Source organism: Carlito syrichta, unplaced genomic scaffold (assembly GCF_000164805.1).
Source record: "Carlito syrichta isolate Samal-C Ts95f unplaced genomic scaffold, Tarsius_syrichta-2.0.1 Scaffold169260, whole genome shotgun sequence".
In the NCBI taxonomy this organism is placed as follows: Eukaryota; Metazoa; Chordata; class Mammalia; order Primates; family Tarsiidae; genus Carlito; species Carlito syrichta.
Window position 1 is genome coordinate 38,326 of NW_007113356.1, and position 11,420 is coordinate 49,745.

The following is an 11,420-nucleotide window of genomic DNA, read 5'->3' on the forward strand; positions in this document are numbered from 1 at the left end:
AAGCTAAGTATCTAAATGTTAGAGTAACATCATTTCACTCCTTATCACAGTAAAATGTTCTATATAAAAATATGAGAAAACTTGTTTAAAAAGAAATGTAAAATGACCTAAAATCTAACCATGAAGGTAATTACTATTAATAATTTGGCACATCTCTAAGTTTTTCTGTGTATTTATATAGATTTTTAAAAAAAATACTATTTGGTATTTACTTTTCACTTAATATATTGTGAAAATCTACCCATGTCAATATTTATTTCTACAATATTATATTTAGTGATTGAACAGTACTTCCCAATATGAATATAATCATGATCTATTAAACCTTTTTCTTATTTTTGAACTCTCAAGTAATTTCCATTATAAACATGTTTAAATCCCTAAATAGCTCCTTAAACTATATTCTTAAAGCCAAATTATAGGCTCTAGACTTTTGATAAATTTTGCTGAATTGTCCTCCAGAAACGTTATGACAATGTAAACGCCCACTAGTAGGACATCAATATTTTTGTTAGTCAACTTATACTAACTTCTGATAGTTAACTTAAAGAAGACTTTTATTATTATGTGTCCAACTTCAAAGTCTCATTCTAATTTTCATTACCTTCTGGGAGGGCCTCCCCCAATTATTTAATTATCTTCTAGCGCTTTTCCTGACTATTCTTTCACAGTCATTTTATAATAACTTGAAATTTTGCACAAACATTCAGCAATATATTATTGCTGTATGTCACTGATGTAGCATATTCTTCTGTGTAAAATTAAATGATAAACTACTTGAGGGCACTACTTCACGAGGCAACACAGCACTGAGCATAGCATAACAAATAATCATGCAAGAAATACTTTTAAATGTCTACCCTGTTCCCAGCACCATTTCAGGCACTGAGACACAGCAGCAGATGACAGACATAAAATCTCTGCCTTCACAGAGTTGACATGTTAGTGGGGGTGGCATTAAATGTTCACAGATTGGCCAAATATCTGACTTGGGTACAGACCATGTGGCAAGTCAGCAGCTATGCAAACAGGTATGCCTACACAAGCAACACTGCCCCTGCAGTATCCTCCAAGGCACTTCTGAACCCATCCCCCCCACTCCAAAAAAGAAGAGGTAACTTCTAGACACCTTCTCATGTTTGTGCCTTTAAGTGAGCACTTGGGACCCCCTACATACAAAAGCTGGACGTGCACCAAGTAAAAGAACAGAAAAGAACAGAAAAGTATTTTCTGACCACACCTGTATTACTAATTAGGAGCCACATTTATAAGTAACCCTAAGACAAGTACACACAGAAGAAGAAGAGACTTGGTGAATAAATAATTCCAGGACATTAGAACACAGAGTAACAACTCTCTGTCATAATTTGAACACTGTTTGCTCCAATACTTTGGCTATTTTACCCAGCTGGTCTTACTGTTTGAGTATGTGGAGAAACTACATAGCTGACAGGGTGCAAGAGCACACTGTACAAAACAGGGTGAGCTACAGGCTGCAGCCCACGCACGTTGGGGCCTACAGTGGCCTTCTTCACCCTCTAGAACCTGTGCCTGCATCTATGATGTAAGGACAGAGGACCAGTGACTTTTCTAGCACCAACAAAACCCATGATTCTATGATCACCTCCCCAGGGAAAAGCAATAATTAAGGAATTTTTCTGAGGAACTGGATTTTGTTTATGTGAATTAGGATTAATTATAATTTACCTCCTCTTCTTGAGATCTTTTCTTATGAGCCATCTTGTATAACTTATGTAGTTTTCGAGCATCAAATTCTGTGAACTTGGAAACAAAAATCCATAGGTTCCTAAAAAAAATGAACAGTTCTGGTGAATTACAGAATTTTAAAAAATATTTTTTTTCTTTTTATGGATGGCAAGCTATTGAATTTTGCTGTGGAATGCTTTCTGAGTGTAGAAACTAAGTTAGAGAAATATTCATTCAGGTCTTTGCATCAGTAGCACACTAAGTTCTCAATGTCATCAACAGGTTCTTAGAAACTACAACTTTAAGCAAAACAACTTACAAGAATATCAATGTTTTCCTCATCAACATTATAATGAGGATCTGTTATGCATCTTTATATGCTTCTGTCTGGAAACCAGGCTCTAATTTATATCAATGGCACCCAGGACTCCAGTCCAGAAGTTTTCCTCCACCTTCACAACTTGCTGAACTCTGCCACATGATTCATCAGTACCACCATCTCCCCAACTGAGACCTGCATTCATCTGGTTATCTCTGTGTTGCTGCCCATCTTTGCTCCCAGTTGTCACCACCAAGGCCTGTAATTTCTTCCTTAAAACTCTCAGTGAGCCAGGCTCGGTGGCTCAGCCTATAATCCTGCACCTTTGGGAGGCTGAGGTGAGTGGATTGCCTGAGCCCGCGGGTTCGAGACCCGCCTGGGCAGCAAGACCTCATCTCTACAATAAATCAAAAAATCAGCCATGCGTGGTAGCGCGCGCCTGTAATTCCGGCTACTCAGAAGGCTGAGGCGGAAGGATCGCTGGAGCCCAGCAGGTCAAGGCTGCGGTGGCCGGGAACAGCCACTGCACTCCAGTCTGGGCGACAGAGTGAGACTCCAACTCAAAAAAAAAAAACAAAACTCTCAGTGATTCCTTCTCTCTAATTCTATTACATTCACCATAGCGTGGCATTACTGCACAATAGAGGAATGATATAACAGGTGTTTAGAAAGAGGAAGCACAGGTAGTCCAATGAGTCAGAAAGAATCTCAAATCCTTTCAAATTTCCCCACAAGCAGTTTCCCCATGCTTGTCATTGACAGGACACCTGCACAGCCTACCTAACTAGCGAACCTGCTCCATCGGTTAGAAAGCCATTCAATTTCCTATAAAAAGCTGCAGTCGTAGCAGGCTGTTCTAAGTGATAAATATCTCCCAATTCCCTGCCTATTCCACTTTCAAGCCTTTCCTGAAGGCTGAGAACTCTGTTCATCTAAGCAATTCCACTCAGTTCAAGAGTACCTGCCTGCATCTCAGAAGACCTCCCCCCCCGACCATTCTTCTGCATGGGCTTCCTTCTTGGGACTTCAGCTGTACTTGGTCTTGCATTTTACCACTTCATGATGAACAGGAGTCTTAACCTGAACTATTTTTGACTCTTAGAGGGCAAGGATCTTCTTATGAACTACTGTCATCAAGCTCACAGTGCAGAGAACACATTTAAACACAAAGTGTAGTTCCACTGATCTACGCACTAGGATAACCTTTTGCTATGGTCTCATCAAGATTAAATCAAGTCAAAAGAGAGACAGATGTGCTATGTAAAGAAAGAAGTGGGAAGGGCAAAAGAAGTAACATTTCAAAAATCAAATCTTTTATTTATGGATGTGAAGCATACTGTGGATATCATCATGAGAGAGGCCTTCTTAAATCCATTCATTCAGAACCAATCCACTGAGATTGGACATATTATATAAAGATACCATGTAACAAACATACCTGCATCTAAAAAATATATATGCAATATATATATATATAATTTAAAAACAATATAAAAATAACCACATGATTATTCTTGAAGTATACAAGTTCAAAGTAATGGTGGTTTATGGAAAGACACTTAATATTACAACTATCTTTTAGAATTTCCAGTCATGTTTGCCTAAAATATCAAAAGTGAACCTTTGTAAGACATCATGGTTTATGTTCTAAATTAACTTCATCACTCTTAATTACTACTTTGTTAAAGAAGGAAATGATAACAGAGAAGTCACAGGTCTTGTGGTTTTAATCTCTGTTTCACTACTGTGTTGACATAGAACCAACTAATTAGTTGAGCTAGAGTAATCTCTGAATATCAACCTGTGATGGATAAAGTTGTTAATTTAAGCCCAGATGATTTCTGTCCCTTACAGGCCAGCAAATTCTCAGAAAAAAATTTATTTCTGAGAACAGGCCAGCAAATCTAGTATCACTGTCTCCTATCCCATAGAAAGGCTTATCTCAGTGTAATGGCCTATTTTATGAAAAGTCAAATTGAACTTGCAGGTATGTTGCCAACAGATGACTTTTGTTGGAAAAAATATTCTCATTAGGTAGCTATGCCATCTTTTATTAAACAAAAATAGAATCGATCTACATACATTATCAAATCAAACTGGGCAGTTTCAAAGCCAAAGTGGTTACCTCCTCCACAGTTTGATGTGCTCCTGATCTGAATAGGCTTTAAGGCACTCAGCTATCCGGTCTCCAATTTTCAGCAGGCAGTTCCGGGTGTGTTCCAGTTGTTCTTGTACGTTGAGTCCTTTGTCAGGTTTGTCCAGCTGTTTCAGTGCCTTTTTCACGGGTCTCATCCTCTCCTTACACTGCAACAGGCCAAGAGAGACATAATCATCTCCAGGAAGGAAGTTTTCTCTGTTGCTAACTTTCTCTAAATTCCCACATCAGAGAAAACATGGCCTATTCCCATGCCATACAATCAATGAAGGAGGAGCAGACAAAGTCAATACAGTGAAACAAGTCACATGAGTCAGAAACCCTGAAGTGTGCTAGCGTTGTCACTTGAAGTTAAATGATGACCCTTTACACCTTACTCAGCCTCTCTAAATGATGTTTCCTAATCTGCAAGAGGGGCATGATAATGCCCAAAATCAAGAAAGGTGCAATATTACAAACGTAACCTCAAAATACCTACCACAAACTGTACAAAAATGCAGGATAAAATATTTATAAATGCTTTAGGCTTGAAAGAAAGCAAGGGAAACAGATAAAGATGGTAAATGAAACACAAGAATCTTTTCTCTCCCTCGTCCACCCCACTAAAACAACAAGAACGGAATCATCCTTTAAAGGGTTAAGCCCAAAAAAACAGGGAAAATGAGAGAAAATAACAGCAAGAAAATAGCGGCAGCATGGGAAATGACAAAAGACACCTGAGAAAATGAAATCCTAAGCCAGCAGTGGAGAGGGCTGAGAAGCCATTTGATTTATAATGCAAAATTCCCCTGAAGGCCAAATGTCTCTAGAAGTAGGGATGAGAGCTAAAACAAAGACTGGCTTAAAGATCTGCTCAAAAAGATACCCAGATTCAAAATAGACATCCAGATCTCTAAACGCTACCCAGCAACAAATATAAAGGTTTATTCTCCAGAAAGGGATAAAAAAAAAGAAGGGCCTCTGAGCTAGGCTGCAAAGGCATAGTTGAGAGACAAGTCCACCAATTATAAGAACATATGCACACAACAAGAGACACTGTCCAGTCTCCTGCCTATCAGATTCCAGAATGAAGAGAACCAGGTCTTCACCCTCCAGTCAGCAGACTGAAAGATTCTCCACAAGATGTTACCACCCCAGAGGATGAGCCAAAAGATTCTGACTATCCACTGGAAGTTTCCCAATGAAGAAGTCCTGCTAGATTGCCCTACAGTGAAAACTCAAAAGCAGTCAAGCCCCATCAACCCACATGCTCAGAGCTTCCAATTTATATTTAGTCACCCATACTTAAATATGAGATGATAACAAAGAATTATCAGAACATAAGGAAAGTCTATAACGTAAATGAAAGGAAAAAAAGAAGTATAAAAACATTCAGAAAACCATAGAGGGAAAAAGATCTTGGAAATGAAACATAACAAGAGAAATGAAAACCCAAATAATGTGACATAAAGTTGAAAGGCTCCTGTATACTTTCGTTTCCGGCCTGGCCTCTTTCTGTCCATGCTGAGAACACTCTTGTAAACATGGTGAATGTTCCTAAAACCCGATGGACATTGAGAAAGAAGTGTGGCAAGCACCAGCTCCACAAAGTGATATAGTACAAGAAGAGCAAGGATTCTCTATATGCCCAGGGAAAGTGGCATTATGATACGGAGCAAAGTCACTAGGGTGGGCAGACTGAGTCAATTTTCCAGAAAAAGGCTAAAACTACCAAGAAGATTGTGCTGAGGTTTGAGTACACTGAGCCCAACTGCAGATCTAAGAAAACGCTGACTATTATGAGATGTAAGCATTTTTAACTGGGAGGAGACAACAAAAGAAAGGGCCAAAGAGATCCAGTTCTAATTGTCATATTTTGTTTAATTATGAGGAGGATAAAAATTAAGTTGAAGGAATCTCCCAGAAAGAGAATAAAAAGCAGAAATGGAAAATAAAAAAAGATAACGTTAGAGACCAATATCCAGAGCCTGATTCAAAAAGAAGGAATTCCATAAAGGTAAAACTGAGAACTTAGAGGAGAAAATTACTACAAAATAATTTTAGAAAATTTCTCAGAACTGTAGGAAATGGTTGTCAGCCACTGAGTATCTGGCACAATGAATTAAGTAAGGTATATGACCATGAAATTTCAGAATAATGAAAAACCTACAAAACCTCCATCACGTTGTGATAATTCCTGCAGCTATATACTTAAGATCTGTGCATTTTTCAATGTTATAATTTAATTTTTAAAAAAGACACAAAATAAAAGATATACCACAAACTGAAAGATACTTGTAATGACATAAAAATAAATAAATAAATAAATAAATAAAAGATTAGCATCAATGTATAGGCTGGGCTCGGTGGCTCAGCCTGTAATCCCAGCACTTTGTGAAGCTGAGGCAAATGGATTCCCTGAGCCTGTGGGTTCAAGACCAGCCCGGGCAACTTGGCAAGACCTAGTATCTACAATAAATCAAAGATTAGCTGGGTACAGTAACACATCTATAATTGCGGCTACTTGGAAGGCTGAGGCGGAAGGACTGCCAGAGCCCAGCAGATCGACGCTGGGGTGGCCATGAGCATGTCACTGCACTCCAGCCTGGAAACCAAAGTGTGACTCCAACTCTTAAAAAAAAAAAAAAAAAAAAAAAAAGAATGTATAAAGGATTCCCTGTAGAAAAGGTAAGAAAGACAAATTACTCGAAGCAGGAAAAGAATATGAATAGACAATTCAATTGAAACATGAATGCCCACTAAATATGAAAATAAATGTGCAGCTACATCAAGTCAGTATTTCATAGTCCTCAGGTTGGCAAAAATTATGAGTCGGAAATTCTCAACTGTTTCTGAGACTGGTAAGCAATCAGAACTCGAATTCATTGCCAGAATTAATGCAAATCTCTATAACTACTTTGAAGGGTAATTCAGCAATATCTAAAAACTATAGGTGTGCATGCCCAATGAATGACCAAGCATATCTGCACAGGTCATACACCCTACAAAAGCTCTCATATGTGTATAAGAAAATATGGGCAATAATTTCACAGCAGCCTATTTGTAGCTGTGTATTTGTAAAGATCCCAATGTTCATCAATAAAGACTAAATTGTAGAAGTCATAAGACAGAATTACATGAAACACGTAAATCAGAGCCACAATTATCAAAATGGATAATTCTCAAAAATGTGAATGCTGAGGAAGAAAAAGTTAGTTACAGGACACATAAGCACACCACTTATAAAGTTTTAAAACAGAAAATCAATACTGTATGTTGCTTATGAATACATGGGAGGCTGTGTACCACAGTAGTTAAGGATCCAAGCTCTCATGACAGATTGCCTGGGTCAAAACTTTTCTCTGCATCTTCACTGTGTGACATAGGACAAGTTACTTAACTCCCTTCATCTTATTTTTTAATATGTAAAATGGAGATGATAACCTACACAGGAGTGTTGTGGATAAAATACACATAAAGTATACAAACAATACCTGGCTGTTTATGTGAGTTACTACCATCTTTACAGATGTAAGTAGTAATACTATAAAATCACACATAAGCACAAAAATTGAATTAAAAATCATGGTTATTTCTGAGAGATAAGAAAGGAAAGTATGGGTTTAGAGTGAGAAACACCAAGAGCTTCAGCTTATATTCTACAGTCTTAAAAAAATTCAGATTGATAAAGTTTCACAGTATCTTTATCAATGCCTATATTCCTGAAATTTTGGTGTTTTTTGTTTTTTTTTACAGATTTCATAATGCAAATACAAGATTAAATGAGTCTATTTGTAAGAGCACTTTTTAAATGGTATGGTACCATAAAAGCATTAGATATTCTTATAAATACTGGGCTCAGAAAGAACCAGGAAACAGATCAGTTAGCTGGCTGTGTAATTAATTTATTCACTTGCTCAATTTACTCATTTATTGATATACTCTTTTAGTATCTAATGACTTTATATAAAACATTAACACTTGCCTCAGAGAGCTCATAGACAGAAAAGAGAATTGCAAAAACAGAAATAAATGTGCGCGCACGCGCACACACACGCACACGTATAGATTTTAGAGAATCCAAAGAGGTCAAAAGAGAGATTACAGGACAGGGTCAACATTCTATTCTTTGCTGCCACAGGACAGGAGTATTCTCAGATTTGGAAGAATATGACTTTTTCTTTCAGCGTGAATGTATCCTTTGAGCAAACTAATGATGTATGGAAGTTTGGGGAGGAGAAGAAACCACAGGGGTAGGGAAGGATATTGTGGAATGCAACACAATGAAATCTACACATGCTCTGGCAAGGAACAATGGGGCCTTGTAGACACATGCCCTGTATGCAATGCCATGCAAGACCTGGTCCAAGCACTGGCTCCCCAAAACCTTGCTGGTATGAAGAAATAGACCCACATTTCTTAGGCCATGTCTTAGCTCTTAGCACACAGCATAGACGTACACAACGTTCACCACGGCTCTAACTTCTTCAGCCAGGACCCTGCCTCCTTCCAGACCTGGCCACCCACCCAGCTGGGGCAGCCTTCAGTTGCCTGTCAAACAGACTACAATTGCTCCTGCCATTCAGCTTTTGTGACTGCTGTTACCTGGCTTTGATGTACTCTGCCCTCCCCTCTTCCTTCAGAACCCAATTCAAGCATCACTTCCTTAAACAAGACCTCCTGGCAAACTCTGTCAGACTAGGCCAAATTTCCTTTTTATAAGCTCTCCACAGTGTGCGATCTCTCTCCCCCACAACCTGCAACAATAAAACCAACATGATTTGTGTACTTACCTAACTATCCCCCCTACTCAACAACGGAAACAATTATCTATTCAACATGATAACACCAGAGGCTGGCACACAGAAAACATTCAGTAGATGTACACTCACAGTGAACATTTCCCAAATGCCTCTAAGGGCCTTGTCAACTGGGAATACAAGACACGAAATCCAGTAGCTAAACATTTTCCTCACTAGAGATCAAATAAGAAAATCTCATCCTGACAGCCTATTTCAGAGTACATGGTCTTTGGATATTAGAAGCAATATGTTTCCAAAGTAATGTACTAATGCTCAGATCAACTGAAGCTCTGTGGCTGGACTTTTAAAAGGCAGACTGGCAACAAGCACCATGGCTGCAGACACTGGCATCCCTCAATTTCAAGACTTACTATGCTGAATGTCTCCTGGTCCAGATCATCATCCTCATCCTCTCCAATGGGGACAGGTTCACTTCCTGCTGTAATATGGACAGGACCCTGAGATCGTTTTGATTTACTGGAAGATTTGGCATCACCACCTTTAGGCTTTTAAAAAAGAGTTACAAGAAGTCATTGTCACTTGTGAAATCCTGCCTTGCAATGTGGATTTCTTAGCTATGTTACATTACTACAGTGGGTAAATACGATGGCCTTAGTTTTTTTTTTTTTAAAAAAGGTAATTGAAGTCCTGAGACATCATAAAGACAAACCTACATGATTAACAGCTTATTCATACATTATTCCCACTTCTGTCTGTCTCTAAATGTACCCAATTATAACTTCAATTTCATCAGTGTTATTTTGGACTTATTTCTTCATCTATAACATGCACAAAAATGTCACTGAGAAGTAAAGACTGTAAAATGGCAAAACTCTTCTGGAGTATCATGTAACAACTTTTATTAACAGCTTACCCTTTGATCTAGAGATTTGTATTAACTAAACTATCATATATACCTGAAACCTTTCTATAGAATCTAATTTTGAATGAAAAAATAAAATAATCTGCAGGGGGAGGGGGAGGTACACCTCATCAACAAGGGTACATGCATAATGAATATTTGTACACCTAACCCTGAATTTTATCCCACATCTTTAAAATTAAAAAGAAAAAAGAAAATAACTTAAACCTATATAAATAAACATGGCTAAATCTCTAAACTGTATTGAATGAAAGGTTGAAGAACACCATGTATATAATGTGTATGTGTGCATATATATATGACTTCATGAACAGACATTTTTAAAACATATAGAATGCTTTGTTTATGGCTATATAACATATATACATACACACACACGCAGTACTATGTAGTGCAAGTATAAAAACATAAATAGGTAGGTTTCAAACCTACTTCAGAATAGTGGTTATGGGAGGAGAGAGGAAGGAAGAGTAACGAAATTAGGAAAAAGTAATGGTGGAAGCTTCAACAGTGTCAGCAATACATTCACAAAATACAAAAGATATTAGCCTCCAAAAAAGAAAACATTCACTTTAAGTAAACATGAAAAAATGTTAACAGCAGTTGTGAAATCTGGACTTTGGGTAAATAGATATTTGCTAAATTGTTCTTTGTGCTTTTATTTCTGAAATATTTTACTTTAAAAAAATTCTTTCTGTAGAAGCACAGGTAATTGCTACACTATGGTTTATTAACATTAAAACTGGAAAGCATTTCAATATTGCTTCCAATGTTATAGACAAACGGAATTCCTCCTCATCTATTAAAAATGATTTTAACATTTATTTATGGCTGGGCACTGTGGCTCATGCCTATATTCCCAGCACTTTGGGAGGCTGAGGTGAGAAGACTGCCTGAGCTCACGGGTTCAGACCAGCCCAGGCAACTTGGAGAGACCTCATACCTACAATAAATCAAAAAATTAGCTGAGCGTGGTGGCACATGCCTGTAGTTCCAGCTACTTGGAAGGCTGAGGCAGAAGGATCACCTAAACCCAGCAGGTTGAGGCTGCAGTGGCCATCTGCACTCCAACCTGGGAGACAGAGTGAAAGTCCGACTCAAAAAAAAAAAAAATTTTTTTATTTGTTCACTTGGAAAGCTGTGATAAACTGCTAAGTGAGGAGAAAAGGCTACCCACCAACCTAATCTGATTTGTTATATTTCTACTTATATGCATAACAGAAAAGCTTCAAAAGTACTCATCAAGAAATCTACTAGATGGTGGGAATTTGTTCTTAAGTAAGTAACCATAATAGTGCTAAAAAATTTTGCTTAAACTACGCTCTTGGTAGCATTGTTTAAAATACTATAAATTGCCGGGCTTGGTGGCTCAGCCTGTAATCCTGCGCTTTGGGAGGCTAAAAAGTGAGTGAATTGCCTGAACCCACGGGTTCGAGATCCATCTGGGCAACTTGGTGAGACCTCATCTCTACAATAAATCAAAAAATGAACCGGGCGTGGTAGTGCAGGCAGTGTACGCCTATAGTTCCAGCTATTTGGAAGGCTGAGGCAGAAGGATTGCTGGAGCCCAGCAGG

At 38.1% G+C, this 11,420-nt stretch overlaps 1 protein-coding gene across 3 annotated transcripts in view; it reads right to left on the bottom strand.

The window, feature by feature from the left end:
• The window catches only part of CHD2 (chromodomain helicase DNA binding protein 2), a 131,138-nt gene that overhangs the window by 18,467 nt on the left and 101,251 nt on the right, over positions 1 to 11,420 (bottom strand). For all 3 annotated transcript variants that reach the window (XM_021709227.1, XM_008051273.2, XM_008051272.2), the window contains 3 exons: positions 9,334 to 9,468; positions 4,152 to 4,330; positions 1,708 to 1,807 (listed from right to left, as the gene is read on the bottom strand). In XM_021709227.1, coding sequence (XP_021564902.1) covers positions 1,708 to 1,807; positions 4,152 to 4,330; positions 9,334 to 9,468 — 414 coding nt within the window. The remainder of the gene's footprint in view (positions 1 to 1,707; positions 1,808 to 4,151; positions 4,331 to 9,333; positions 9,469 to 11,420) is intronic.